At 44.6% G+C, this 15,404-nt stretch overlaps 1 protein-coding gene across 4 annotated transcripts in view; it reads left to right on the top strand.

Moving 5' to 3' along the window:
• The window catches only part of ATP10B (ATPase phospholipid transporting 10B (putative)), a 174,681-nt gene that overhangs the window by 112,994 nt on the left and 46,283 nt on the right, over positions 1-15,404 (top strand). For 2 of the 4 annotated variants that reach the window (XM_027682687.1, XM_027682688.1), the window contains 2 exons: positions 13,706-13,850; positions 14,873-15,155. In XM_027682687.1, coding sequence (XP_027538488.1) covers positions 14,887-15,155 — 269 coding nt within the window. In that variant the 5' untranslated portion in view covers positions 13,706-13,850; positions 14,873-14,886. Of the gene's footprint in view, positions 1-8,757; positions 8,888-13,705; positions 13,851-14,238; positions 14,373-14,872; positions 15,156-15,404 lie in introns of those variants that run through there. The other 2 variants (XM_027682686.1, XM_027682689.1) reach the window with 2 other exon arrangements.

Genomic DNA, 15,404 nt, shown 5'->3' with positions numbered 1-15,404 from the left:
ACCTGGGTGACTCTGAGGGGGCTTCCCCAGCCCTGCTGCTGATGGGAACCCTCTGGTCCCTCCAAATGCAGTGTGGAGAATCCAGCAGTGCAGAACACAGGCTGAGAGCATGTGCCCAGAGGGTTGTAGAGGGCCTGTTAAGTGCTGAGAACACAGTTTAGAGTGTCTCACTGGAAAGCTCTGATGCAGTTGGCACTTGTTTCCAGCTTCAGCAGCGTGTCTGGAAACAGAGAGCTGCTGTGAGTCAAAGCAGGGATCTAGAGAGATGGGAACTGAGAGGGAAAGTACCCATCTGCTGGAGCTGTCAGGAATGTGTGAGGTTCCCCAGGGGCTGGATAAATAAGGGAGCTGTCAGGGTGGGAGCTTTGAAAGCAAGCCAGATGGCTGCAGTTGCTTGCAGGAAAGTTGATATGCCAAATAACTTTTTAAATCTATAATGTGTGAAAAGGGTTTGGCCCTTGACTTCAAAGTAACAGAGTGCTTGTCACGCTGCCTGGTACTTTTCTGGCTTGTTTTCTGGCTGTTCTCCTTCCCAGACGGGGGGGTTTGCTCCAGCCATCCTCCAAACAGCTCGTTAGGTACCTGCTGCTTGACCTGAGAGCTGCCTGCCAGTGCTGCCACTGCAAACGTGGGGCTGTGCTGTTCTTTGGGTTGGCAGCACATGGAGAGCTCAGAGCTGTGTGGATCTGGCTGAATTCCAAATGGATAATTACATTCTGCCCACCTGAATTTCCCCTCCCAGCTTCTGGAACTCCTCTGCTCAAAGCCGTTGTTAGGATGTCACTCTGCTCTTAGCTGGTCACCACCTTCCACTGCACAGGGGCTGCATTTCAGTGAGGGGTGAGGTGACCTTGTGTGTGTTGTGATGTCCCCGTCAAAAATTGCAAATCCATGTAAAAACTGCAGTTTTCCTGCAAGCCTCATCCCAGCTGCCCTCTCCCCAATGATATGTTTCCTGTACTATGCTTATAAAGTTATTGCCTCCAGTTTACCTGGAAATATTAATTTTTCAAAGTTCTTCTATCATACAGTTACCTTCTGCTGTTTTGGTAATAAGTCTTAGTTACCTTTTTCTTTGTTTTTTTATCATTTTTTTATAATGTGCAAGGCATCACTGGCCTCTACCCTCAGTGTTTAAAGTGACCTGAAATTCAGGGAGGAGAAGAGATTGTTCCAGAACTGGAGACCCCCTGCAGAAGCTTCCACACATCCAGGATCTGGCCCTGGTGTTGACTCAGAACATCTCATCAGACAAAATGCAGTGGCACACAAGTGGGTAGATCAACATCAGCACAGTCAGAACTGCAGGGGATTTTGTCACCCCCGGGGCTGGGCCATCCACATGGAGCCTGAATCCCACTTCCCCATTCCCAGAATCCCAATTCCCCATTCCCAGGGCCATCTGAAGGCTGGTGCTGGGAGTGCTGGAGCTCTTTAGTGGGGAGTGCCAGGTGTGGGTATTGAAGGCTGAAATGATACATGTTCTCCTATATTTAACTGTAATTAAGCAGACACTTGAGTATCCATTCATCTGGTTTGTGCTTTTTTAGGCTTGCCACCATTCAGTAAACACATCTTTTTAGCTGTATTCCTCACATAAGGTATGTGCACAGGAGTGATTAAAAATGTTAAGCTGTGCAAGGTTGAGTTCACATTAATCTTGTGGAAAATGTGTTTTGATGCCATTTCCACCCTGTCTCCCGCAGCCTTCTCTAAAAAGGAAAAAAAAAAAAGAAAAGGACTCTGTTTAGGAGAATGTGTTCCTCCCTGGCAAAGAAAAGAAAGAGGAACAAATCCTGTGCAGCACATGGGAGAGCTGCAAACCTGCTCTCAGCCTTTGCAAACAGCTCCGTAATGAGGCTTCACTCGGAGATCTGGAGTAAAAAATGGTCTGTGATGTTCCTGCCAACAGCACCACGGTCCCTTTCAGGAACCTGGATGGTGTTTGTGCTCTGAGGCTTTGGAAAAACAAACAAGTGGTTGCTTGAGCAATGCAGCTTCCAAAGGCTGGGTTAGGGCAGGAGGGGTCAGGGTTCCTGGTGGGATCTGCCCTGGCACTGCAGCCCCTCCTTGGGGCACTGCAGACTCTCACTCTCGTTTGCACAGAAGTTGTGGTGTATTATTGTCTGAATTTCTACTTATTTGATTCAAAATTTCTTGCTGTGGAAGGCAAAGGGGAATGATGAACAGATTGGTACCTTAATACCCCGTTTCCCTTTGCATCCAGGCTACAGGGAAATGTTGGCTACAGCAAAATCCACAGCAGGGCTGAGCAGTCCAGCTGGTTTTGTTCACTCCTATGGTTGTTATGAGGAGTCTCTGCCCCTGGCCCCTCTACAGTGCAGTTTAGTTCAAAGGTACAACTGACTTTGCTTTAGCAGTGACAAATACTGGAAGCCCAGTAAAATGCAGGGTCAGAGGAGATGTGAAATCAATGATACATCTACACTTATTTTGGGAAAGCAACTCTGTTGTGTGTAATATATCCTGAAATATCTTATGGGCACTTAAGACATGCACTTGGCACATGAATTGGTTCACACTCGCATTGAATGCAGTATATTCCTAATTTGTCTTTAGACAAACTGCAAAAGACAGTGGCAGTGCTGTCCCTGGCTCCTGACACAGTTTGCAGCAGTCATTTCATATCTGCAAACCTCACATGGAATAACCACACAGTTCCCATAGACCTCTCTCACTTCTGCACTCAGGACTGTGGTACAGCTGCTGAGGGATTTAATCATTTTCAAGTGTGGAGGGTTCAGCTGATTTCCCCCAGTGGTGGAACAGCTGCACTGAAGCCAATTCAGCTTCAAGAAAACAGCCCTGAGTGTGACCTGCCTGTGGTTCTTGTGATACTTGGGGCAGCTGGGAGTTTTAGTGTTGGGAGCTTCAAAGTACAGCTGTGGAATGGCAAGTGTTTTCAGCATGCTGCAGGCAGGGAAAATCACCCAGCAAGGAAGGAACAGTGGATGTTGTGCTGCCATTCAGTCACTGTGTGTTATTGGGGTCTGTATTCTGGTCTAGTACTCCCACATTGCTGTCACTTAATCACAGCCCACTCTGCCTTAGGTCTCATTCAGGTTTCAGGTTGTGTTCAGATTTGTTTTGTTTTGTTTCTTCTCTTTGTTTGTCCTGCTGCCCTCCTCAGGGCCCTTGGAGTTGTGCTTGAGCAGGGCAAGAAGTGTTGATGGTACTTATTTGTTCTCTGGGAGTGTGTTTCTGCCACAGACAGTCCTGTCACCAGATGATGTGATTTAATATTTTGCAGGACCTGTAATAATGAGGCAAAGCAGAACTGGCCAACGTGGTGCATCTTCCACTTCAACCAGTAGGTGAAGCTGAGAACATTTATTGGACAGAATTACTGCCTCCCTGCCATTAATAAAACTAAAGGTTTTGGGTAGTGCTGCACAGTTATTTCTCCCTGTGAATTTATGAGGGCATTCGAGGAGAGCTGTTTTTCTTCCCCTGGTTCCCTGTGCCTGCAGTGAGTGATGGTTGTGCCTGCGAGGGGAGCACAGAGCAAACAGTTCATAACTGGAACTGCCTCCAGGAGAGCTCTGCTGGGCAGCAAAGTGCTCTAATGGAGCAGCAGCCAGGGTGGGCAGGCTGTAAAATAAATGCATTGCTACTTAAAGACTTGTCTGCGCTCGCTTTATACCTCACTTGTGCCTGATACAGGAAATATTTGCAGTAGAGGTGTTTCTGAGCTTCTTCTCAGGCAGTTCTGCTCATCTGCAGTGTGCCCTGTCAGTCACCTGCTGCCTCTGTGCCTGTCCTGGTCACCTCTGCAGTGCTGCACTGTGAAAACAACCCTAAAGCTGGGCTGGGAACTAGTAAACTTAGAAAAGATATGTCCAATTCTACTCTTGCACGCTGCATAAAAGGAAAGATTCTTACTATTTTTTGTTTCTTACACCACGTGTATCAGAGAGGAAGTTTTAGTTTCTGTGGTTCAAAAAGGTCACCTTCTAGGTCCATTAAGAAAAAAAAGGGAAGATTTTAATAAATTTGTGTTCCTAATCTAAGTCAGTAGAAGAGTGTCTTTTTTTTCTATTAAAGTCTGTAGAATATTTCCCTAAGAGCGACAAGATAAATATACTGTTTGCACTAAAACATTCATTTCTAATAAATGGCCCTGACCTACTTTAATGCTGTTACATGTGTAATTAGAGCAAACTAATGTGTTAATCTTCCTTTAAAAATAGGAGTGGCCTGCAAGGCTGTAAATACAGAAACAAATATGTAGGAGATAGAGCCCCAAATCCACAGTGTCTGTCTGCTGTTGCCTTTAAAGTGTTGTGCTCTTGAAATTACAGCTGTGAGTTTGTTGGGCTCTGGGACTTGTAAAGTGCTCTGCTGATGTGGGTTAACCCAGCACAGTCTGCACAATTCTACATTTTTACAGGCAATGGTTTAGTGTGGAATCCTGTTGGGATGAAGGGCAAGGCTGGGCACTGGTTCCTGAGGTTTTGTCCATGCTGGGACACCAACAGTCATTTTTCTGTTTGCAGAACGGGTGGTTCATTTACATCAGCAAATCTTTACAGTGACCACCTGGTTAATGGTTGCAAAACAGACAGAGGCCTTTAAATGAAGTGCTGAACTACTTCTTGTGCTGCTCTTTTGTTGATTAGAGCCAGAATCGTTTGATGTGGAATCATTTAATATTTTAATGCTCTGCCTGTTTATTGACACTGTCACTGCTCACCGGTTCAGTTGTGTCCTGGGTGATAAGTTAGGGTTGTACAAACTCCTTGGCACCCCTTTCCACTGAAATAATCACTGAAATGCATTTTCTTTTGTAACCTCAGCATGTGTGCTGCTGTTCTTTGGGTACCCATCCATGGACAGCACACCCTGGGACAGCCCTCGAGAGCAGACTCATGTTGTACCACTGAGCTCAAGAACCAGCTCCAGCAGCTGGCAATGGTCTTTGCTTGGCAGGAACTCCCTATAGGATAGTCTTGAAATTGTTTCTTTCAGATTTCTGTGGGAAATCACCCTGAATGTGTCTGTATATGCTGTATAACTGTATTTTATGAAATTATGGATAATATGTTTTAGAAGAGACCCCAACTTTATTTCTTGGTGTTATAAAATGAAAAGTTCCATCAAGCACATACTTAATATTGGAAGAATTTGATAAAAGTATTGGCAGGTGTTACTAGGAAATCAGGTTATGCAATGGCATGCCCCAGAATAGGAACACTGACACTTCAGTGTTAAAAACAGCTCCCTTTTCTCTTAGCAGGGGCAGAGCAGCTCCTTGGGGGACAGGTCACAATTAGCTCTTGTGAACGAGGTTCTCAGGGTGCAGGCACTGCCTTTCATGCTGCTGTTCCCTGGAAAGGGGGCTCAGGTCTGACAGATCCCTTGGACTGTTGTGTAATGGCAGGATTGACCGACGTGACCTGTGGGTTTTGTCCAAGGGGAATCCACTCCTGCAAATAATTTCCTTTGCAGAATTCACATGACAAGTAACAAACCATGTCTTGGGGCGCTGCAGTGCAGTGATGAATGAAGAGATGCTGTACCAGACACAGAAATAGATGATTTTGCCGAGAGACTTTGTCTTCTGCTGCCAAGAAAAGCTGTGAAATCGCTGTGCAGGAGCTGCAGGGTCAGCCTGGTGCAACAGGAACTCCAGATTGAGGGTTGTGTTTAACCTTCACCCACTCAGGCAACGTCTCACTCACGTTGTTCTGAGGAGCTGCAAATGTGGCACCTTCACTGCAGGGATGTGACTCCCAGCCCCCCGAATTTGGGTATTTATAACTTCCCTGTGTGCTGAGGGAGTGAGAGGGGACAGCAGGAGCAACAGAGCACTCAAGGCAGAGAAAGTAATTAAGAAATAGAAAAGAAGAAGGAACACAATGTAAGGGTTTGAATCTGTCTCTGAATTTGAAGGAGGTTCATTGTTCACAGCAGGTCAGCTGGGCTCACATGAGATAACCAAAAAATGGGGAAAATTCCAGGAAGTCAGACTGACAACTTCCCAGCTCATAGTATTGCCTGTTCCCAGCAAAGCTGTTAAACAATTCTGGTTTCCATCATCCACTTCAGGGGCAGAGCCAAGCCCAGCTCAGTTAATAACTGGAGATGAGTGAGTCGAGTGCCCCAGTACCAGCAGGTTGTGACCAACTTCAGGGGGGAGATATAAAATACAATCAGGTGCTTTTAAAAGCAAAACCATCAGCTTGAAATCCCTTCAGTAACACTGTACCAGGCTGCTCTGACAGGAAACCCACCCTGGAATGCAGTGGTGGAGAAGCTCTTCCACACACCCTGGGACCAGCTGTAGCACTCCAGGGTTTGTTGGGCAGACTTGGCTGCAGGTCCCTCCTTGTCAACAGTATGAGCAAGAAGGGGTTGATAAGACCCTTTTTTCCTTTGACTCAAGAACAGATTCATGCCCCAGTGCAATTTCAGTTGAAAATGTTGTATGTGAGAAGTCAGCCCAGGAGTGGATTTATTTCTCCATCAGACTCACAGAGCATTTGTGCTTGTTAATGCTTTTTGTTGGGCTTGACTTTGAGTGTCACCTGGTTTGGGTCAAAATGAAATGGAGCACTTTGAATAACCAGTCTTTCAATTTGCATCAGAAATCAGACACCCTCCTGCTTTACAGGCAAGCAAAAAATATTTGCTGTTTTCATTGAAACCTTGGCTACAAATCATCAGAGTGCCTGTCTGCCTCGTGTTCTGCTCTTTAATTACAGAGTAATTAAAACCTGAAATTTGGGCCAGTGTTTATGATGGTATAAAGTTCTACAACCAAAAAATAGCCCTCAGAACAGATGAACAAAACAGGTTTGCATGAGTTAGAATTTCGTATCTTAAATTCTTGGGTATTGTAGAAATTAAAGAATAATAGCAAAAAAGGGGTTGGCTATTTTTTAATTTAAGGCTATTCTTCAGAACATTTTCACAGTCTGATACTTATCATTCTGCTTTAAAGGCACATTTCAGACTTAAGTAATCTTGAACAGAATTAAAATTTCCTCCTTTCCATTGGTTAAGTAGTAATTAACAATACAGGTTATGATAATATGCTCTCAAATGTTGCAATCAGATGTAAGTGAAGATCAGGTTTGGAATTAGATTTCTTAAATTCCTTTTGGGTTCAGTCTTAACATTTGCTGCTCTGATATCACTTTGATCCCACTCTGCCTCTCATTTTTGGAATCAGACAACTGGTTGCTGTTTATCAGGATGGTTTTGCACTCATGCAAAGACTGCACGAGTCATTTGCTGCAAAGCAGCAAAAAACCAAGCCTAGGGAGTCTTCAGTGTGCCAGAGGCACATGTTTGCTTTTTATCTTAAGGTTTTTGTGTTTTCAGACCTTACTGAAAACACAGAGCTTGAACATAGGCTGGGAGGGGGAGTTTGACCTTCCAGAGATTCTGATGAGGAAGGATCTGCCCCCAGAGTGAGGAGATGCTCAGAGAGGGTTCCAGCCTCTGTTAGACCCAAAATAGTGCCAGCATGGAGTGTGACAGCCCTGTCCCTCCTGTGACACCCTGTGCCTCCTGTGATACCCTGTGATACCCTGTCCCTCCTGTGACACCCTGAGATCCTGTGACACCCTGTGCCTCCTGTGACACCCTGTGCCTCCCTCAGCCCATTCTCCTTGGCCCTGCCTGGTTTTATACAGTAACTACCCTGCTGAATAACACAGAGGTGCTTCATCAGGCCTGGCCCAGTTCTGCTCCATAGTTCTGCTCTTTCCATGGAATCCCTGTGTGCTCTGAATGCAGCCTGAGCGAATGGAGAAAATGAAGTTTTCTGAAATTTTCCTAGGTCTCACTTTTTTAATGTGCTTTTGAATCTCTGCCTGTGGTCCCTCCCTGCAGCACCTCTGATATTCTGTAAGGACACAGTTTCTGAAGGGACTGGGTTAAATTCTCTTGCTTTATGTATTTTTCTCCAGGAATAAGATGTGACATTTCCCAAAATTACTTAATAATCGCTGTTCCCTCCAAAAGGTCTGACCTGGGTCACCTTGCAGGACAAACCCAACCACCCTTTGTCTCTGTGGGACACTGGAGACAACTTTTCCCTGAATTCCTGCTTCAGGAAGAGCCAGACTGGTTCCAGCAGATTGAGGCCCCTGCAATAATTTGCAGTGTGAGTGGAGCAGCTTCTCCCCCTCCCCAGCTCTGCCCCTGAGCTGCCCCAGTGACTCACTGCTGGGGAACAAGGTGACATCTCTTCAGGGAAATGTTGTATGTCTGTGACCTGGCAGGAAGAGGAACAAGGAAGATTGCAGAGGAAATGAGGTACAGGTAAAACACTGTGGTTATAAACCTTTCTAGGAAAACCAGTGTTGACCTGGCAGAGTGGAAACTTTGGTCTCTCGGATTTTATTACCACGGGTTTGGGGGGAAATCCTTGGCCAACAAGGGAACTTTTGTATCAGACTATTTTGTGGCATCATAAAATAGTTTTTGTTGTATTATCTTATTTTAATATCTAGTTTATTTAAATGCAAATATGTCCATCCCAATTACCTTATCTATGGAGGATGACAGTATAGGATTAAAAAAAAAAGAGAGAGTGTTGTAGGGAATCTTGCTAGGGTTCTTAAAAAGGAGTTGATGCTTCCAAGGGGCATTCACGAGTACGTGTTATTATTATGCATTTTGTGCTCAGATTCTTTCATTTCTGGTGGTCTTCAAGGCCAAGGAAACCTGTGAGCAGGAAGGGGGGATCAGCTTCCTGCACCTTGACCTGTGTCCATCCTCCCCCAGTTCCCGTGGTCCTCTCAGGTCTCCTGGGGTTCTCCCTGTGCTTCAGCACTGCCAGGAAGGAGTTTCTGGGTTTTCACATCCTTCTTTCAGAAATGTCTGACAACAATTGCTCTGGACAGAACCAGAACAGGTCTGTGCTGTGTCCCCCCCTGGTTCCCCAGCCCAGGAGTCACTGGATGTTCCCTCAGCAATGCCTGTGATCAGATCCTGGTGGAGCTTTCCCTGGATCTTTGACTGACGTGGAGCTGTGCCCTGGTGAATTGGCAACCTTTTTAGCCACTCTGCTTTTTCTTTCCATTCACATACATAAGTAACTATTCTCTTTGAGGCACTTTAACATTCAGATTTGGGGAACTGAAATTAGAGTCAGCACATTCTGACAAAAACATAGTTGCATAAAAGGTTTTTACATATAAAGGATCTTCTGGTCACTTTCCAGTTTATTTTCAATTTTTCTGCTTCCTTTTGGAATTTTTCAGCATTGCTGAGTTCCCACATGAACATCTGCAACATAATTTTGATCCTAAGTGCTTTATAATCATACACTCTATAAATATTAGATTGTCTTTTAGAGGCCACTTCACTTTGATTTTGAATATTAAGTGGAACAAACAAAAAAAATTATTGTTCAGACAATTGCTCTAATTTTGGTGTCCTCATTTCTGGGCTAAAATGTAACTAAATTCTGCCATTGCTGGAGTTTGAAATACACATGGTCTTCTAATTAAGTAGTGTGCAGGACCACTCAGAGAGCTGGAGATAGAGGCATACATTGGATTGAAACAAATATTAGTCTCTTTTCAGTAGCAAAAAAAGACTTTTGAATAGCCAGATGAGAGCAGCAGGGAATGCTTCCCCACCCTGCAGCAATGGGAATGTTTCTCCTGTGTTATATTCAGGAAAACAAGGCAGCAGTGCACAAAGCCCCACACAGACAGAGACACTGGGCTGGATGGGTTTCAGCTTTCCAAGGAAATCTTTGCTGATTAAAGGAGCTCCCAGCACAGTGGATCTACAATTTGCCTCACTTTGCCTTTCCCTGACTCTGCCCTGCCTCCCCTCCTGCCATCCCTGTCTCTGTGCCTTCCCTTCCCCAGGATCTGGGTGGACATGGATTATCCCAGGGCTTTGCTGAGGCCACCTGGTTGTGTCTGCCCTGGAAGTGACTTTGCTGAGTTACTGCAGTGACACCTCATTTTTATTTTGGAGGGCTTCTTGCACTCTGTCACTCCAGTACTGGTTTTAGATTGTTCAGGGCCCAACAAGAAAATTGATAACTGGGCCCAAAATTCTTTAATACTTTTCAAATCCTTAAAGATGGACTTTTCCCAACCGTGTTTGGAATTTAGATGAAAATATATATGCACATAAAACATTTTGAGGATGTACAGTGGAATTCACTGCCACAGGAAGTTTCCATGACAAGAAAAGCCATGGAAACCACAGCCCTGGCTGCCCTTTCAGTCTGACTCTCCAGGTAGCACCTTGTCATTCTGGACTCTGTAAAAGCTCTGTGCAAGTCCCACTTCCCAAAGTGTCCTCAGCTGCAGAGGGGAGGGGGCAGAAGCAATCCCATTGTTGGAAGGAGGGAATGGTGCAGGAGTCACCTCTGCCTGCACTGGGAGCAGTCCAGTGGCCCAAATGTCCCAAGGACAGACCCCCAGAGATTTGGGGGTGCTGGCAGAGGGACACTCCTGCACCAGCCAGACCATTTCAGTCTGACTCTCTATTTAACTGAGCACATGATGTGGAAACTAGAGAAAGCTCCTTATCCACAGAATGAAGTTAAACATCCAGCATCACTGTTTGCAAGCTGGAAACTTCCTTCTTGAATAACATCTGATAATCATCCCTGTGTGCATGACCTGTGTGTCAGCAGATGTGAGAGCACATCTCTTCTGAAACCAGCCTTAACAACCCAGCTGCAGCCCTGGGGAACAGTGCTGTGCCTCAACATGCTCAGGCTCCAGGAAAGTTCTGCATCAGGCACTGAAATCTGGTCTGTCCTCAGCACAGAGCCTTCTAATTAACCTGTTATTGCAAGATTTTGGAGTTTATTTCCAGAGGAGAGAGAATCTAGTCAAGACATGAAAAACGTACCAATGTAATTCAGTAACAGGAGAGTGAAGCCCTGTGGTCTAATGACACACCAGATTTATGAAAAGCTCTTTCCTGTGTATCCCTCACAAGCACAAACTTGCACTCAAACCCATTAGATAATTGTTAATCCATATTACATTTCTCTTGTTAGTTGAATGACAACAGTCTGCACTGACCAGCTTTTTTTGAATGAAGTAGATTTTTTGAGCTCTTTTTTAATTCTACAACATTCATTCATACTGCAAGTATTATGTCTCTAATTTGAAAGGCTAAAGGATAATTTTAGGCTGTGGTCTGTATCCTGCTAATCAATGTAATTGCCTTTCTCTTTCTTTGCAATCTCCTTTCCTTTTTCTGGTAGTCTTAACCACAAAATATTTTCTCTGAACTGTGACTGAGGAAGAGTTTCTATACAGTATCACCAAAAAATGAAAGACATTTCTAGCAGGTAATTACAAAGCAGATAAAGAAGTTTGTGACTGAAATGTCTGTAACACTCAGCTCACTTGGTACTGTTTATCTCCTTGGCCAAACCTTCCCTGGCAAGGCTCTTTTGAGTGGATGCCACATCATCCATATGAGCATCAAGAAGAAAAATCATTGCTGCTTTCTTAGGAAATAAAATAAACTAAAAGTTTTGGAATAATGGAATAATATTTTAGAGGGGACTTGTGTTATTTTCTGTCTTCTTGCCTTAAAAGTGAAGGTGTAGAAGTGAAAATATCAGCTTTTCTTAGTTGTAGTTCCTGATGATGCACATTTCTGCATCTTAGTGCTGACTCTGTTCTCACAGTCCTGATTTGCAAAAATAAGCTCCACCCTGTCTGAAATTCTGCCCTGAAGTTCAGAAATACCCAATGAGATACAGACCTTGTCTTTCTTTGATAGCTCTGGAAGTGACTGCTTTGTGTTGCTGCCTTCTGCAGCTGTTTTTCCATGTGCCTGTGAGCAGGGTTGGGTTTCTTTTCATGTGGATCCATCGTGCCCTTTGATAAACAGCACAGGAGGCTGATTGTGTGAAAACCTTTGTGCACACACAGGAGGGACAGGGTTCCTCTCTCCAGCCTCTCAGGTGTGGGATGCAGAGATCTGAGCCTGTTGTTTGGCAGGAATGAGGCAACTTCAAAAGAGAGAAAATTGTTTTCTTGTTGCTGCCTTCTGCTGAGCTTTCTCTCATGGTCAGCAATACCTTTGTGTGTACAAGAATCTTCAGAAGAGAGACAGCACTTGAATATTCCTGAAGTTTGTGTCAGAACCAATCCTTCCTTGCTGACAGCACCAGCACAGCTCTCCAGTGCAGTTCTGCTTCTGCCACAGAAGGGGGAAGTTTCCTTTAGGATTAGAGGAGAAAAAGCACCCAGAGGGAGGATGCCAATCACACAATGAAAAATTGAGAAAGGCTCTCTGCAAGATCAACACAGGGATGCAAGAGGAAAACTCTCACCATCAGTGCTCTGTTGCAACATCCCTTTTTCAAAAAGTATTTCCCAAATACTTTTGCTGGCTTAAATACAATTGCAGTACTTGCAAATGGAAGATAAACTCAAAGCATTTGGGGATAAAAATGCCAAATTCTAGCAACTGCCTGCAAACTTCCCTCTCATTTCTTACTTGTTAAGTCTCTTAACAAGAAAGTTCACAACTTGTATAAGAATGCCAAGTTCCCAGTATAGTATGACATACATAAAATAATTTTAAAATAGGCATAAGCCTGCCTGGGAAGGCTGGAGCCAGAGAAGTATGAGGTGGTTTATCTGGGGTGAGCAGAACCCTCTGAACAGGTTGGAATCCACACTTGGAAAGGGCTTCCCGTGATTCCTTCTGCCTCTGCAGACCCACCGTGCCTTCCAGCTCTTCTCCCAGCAAAAGGAATGTACCTTTATCCTGTTCCTCTCAAGTTTCCAGGTGTGTTCACGTGCCCTTTATGTTCTGGACACAGGCAAGGGCTGCCTGTGAAGGGTTATCAGGGTGCAGGTAAAGCACCAGCACAGATTTCACAGATGGTCCTCCAACCTTATCAACGGGGACACTTCCATTCACTGATTAAATGCAGGAAGGAGGAAATAAAAGAGACTTTCCAAGCACAAATGGTGGCCTTTGGTTCTAGAAGGTGGAGTTAGCAGCTCTGATTGCAGTGGATCCATCCCTGCTCTGTTCACTGCCCGTGCAAACTCCCCCCAGAGACAGGGCAGGGGGGGCTGGTCACCAACAGGAGCTTTTCCAGAGCACCACCACAGAACAGGCAAAATATGTCCCTTCCAGGAGCAGCAGGATGCACTCTTTTTAGCAAATACAAGTTGGATATTTTAATCCATATGTACATGGCAAAGAAAAAATTGTTTAATGCCATTGTTCCATTGTTCCAAATTCTGTGCATTCTCTGCCTGATGATAGCAGGTGCCAGAGGGCACCCCAGGTTCTCCAGGAGGGATATGTCAGTCCCCCTTGTGTTGCTAAGAAATTGTGAGTTTTCAAGAGCTGCCTGACAACTTTGTGAACAGCACCATTTTAATTTGCAGTGCATTGTTCAGTTCACTCTTCCACCAAACATCAGAAATCTTGAAAACTTTCTGGGACACACTTTCTTCCATAGTTTTGTGGGAGAGGTGCAAAGGTTTTCATGCTTTCTTCATTGCCTCACTTTCCAGAGATTTTGCTGAAGCTTGTGAGATGATGTGAGTGCTCATCCAGCCTCCTGTGCTAACACCAGCTCACACAGTTCCCCTCTCACATCTCAGATATCTGGGTGTGTAGCTGACATTTTTTTGTGTGGCCAACTTACCTTTGCTATAAATAGATTATAGTTTAATCACTTGTATGTTGCTTGTCTTGTTTATTCCAAATGCAGGAGTTCAGGAATTGAGACACCAAGACATGTTTAACTTTCTGCCCCTCTCCTGATGCTGCAGTAACTCCACTGGACAGTTAGAAAAGAGTGACAAAAATTGGGACTGTGGGAAGGAGAGCTTTTCCTGAAAGGAAGAATAAAATAGGTAATGCTCCATTATAATTTTATATCATGAATTTTATATAATGAATAATAATATATCTCTGTGGGTGTGGAAAATTTGAGGGGCATCTACACGTTTGAGGACTTGTCCTAGGCTGGGTTGCACTGATGTTTTCTCCCTAGAAAACCAAATGGGAAAACTGTGTCTGCCCAGTTGGAAACTGCCCACAGTCCATCCCTCAGGAATGGAATGGGAAGGAAAGAAAGAGGGTAAAGAGGTTTTTGAAACAGAAACTTCCCAGCAGAGTGGAGGATGAGGCAGCAGCAGTTTGTGGTTGTACAGCAGCAGAGGGGAAAGGTCCTGGAATCCCTCTTGTGACTCACCTGAATGATCCCTCCAGGCTGCCTCCCACTTATTGGCTTTTGTGGCTTTAAGGACACAGAGGGTTCTTTTTGTCCCCCTTGGTTTCCCAGTCTGACAAGTGCTGAGCTGCTCTTGGGCTGCTCTGAACTCTGGCATTTTCCATTCAAACCAGGTTCCTTGGAGACTCTGGAAAACTGTTACGTGAGTGTAAATGAAATTAGGATGATGCTGCAGTTCTTTATTGTCTGAGCTATTAACATTCAACACCTGAACCAGTCCCCTTTTAAGTAAGAATGAACAGGAAAGGGTATTGTGTGAAAGTCAGACGTTTGAAGAAAAATGCCTGAGTAAATTTGGTGGCACTTTATGACTGAGAAAAATGATACAGAGTTTGTGATGGAAAAGCCATTGTTCCCCCTGATAAATTGGCTTTGTCCACGTTAGTTTGGTGTTATAACACACAGAAAACAGATTTTGGATTATTTTTCCCCCAGAGATAGAAACAGATTTTTCCATATTGCAGATTTTGTTGTCTCTTTTATTCTGTGCATTCTCTGCAAAATTCTGAGCTCAGAAGCTGAACGTGCAATGCAGGCAGCAGGAGGATTGTTTGTGGTGTTAAACCTCTGCTCACAGACACCCAGTGAGTTTTCTCCAGAGTGGGACTGTTTGTCAGTGCTTGCCATGCCTTTGTCTTGCAGTCTGACCCCCTGGGATGGCTTTCTCTGTGGACTCAGCCTGGTATCGTTGGCAGAGACTGGGAGCTCCATCCCAGGCTCCATCAGAACCCACCCCACTGCTGCTTCCTGGCAGGGACAACCCAAAACTCAGCCTGAACAAATGGAGGATCGTCTTTCCTGGCAGTGGGAGACAGTGGAAAGGCTGGAAACAACCTTCTACCTTTTATTCTGGAAATGGGATACGGACCACAAAATACTCGTGGTTCACTTTTGTGCCCCAAAATCTTTTTGAACAGTTTCACAGGTAAAAAAAAAAAATCACTCAGTGATCCATGAGATTCCAGGAGTCTCTCTGAAACAGGGATATTTGAGAGTAATGGAGAAGGGCCATGTGTAGGGCGACAGGATTAAAACAGGTGATGATTATTTGTAAGCAAATGTCACTCAGTTCACACTGAAATGGAGGATTAAAGCAGGAAAACGTTGACAATGTCTGACAGTGCTGTGACCAGCTTTCTTGGTTGAATGCTGGAACAGTTTTCTTTGTAAAAAT

Source organism: Neopelma chrysocephalum, unplaced genomic scaffold (assembly GCF_003984885.1).
Source record: "Neopelma chrysocephalum unplaced genomic scaffold, ASM398488v2 Primary Assembly neopelma1_63, whole genome shotgun sequence".
NCBI lineage: Eukaryota > Metazoa > Chordata > Aves > Passeriformes > Pipridae > Neopelma > Neopelma chrysocephalum.
The sequence above is the reverse complement of the archived record's forward strand: the minus strand, read 5'-3'. Positions and strand labels throughout refer to the sequence as shown.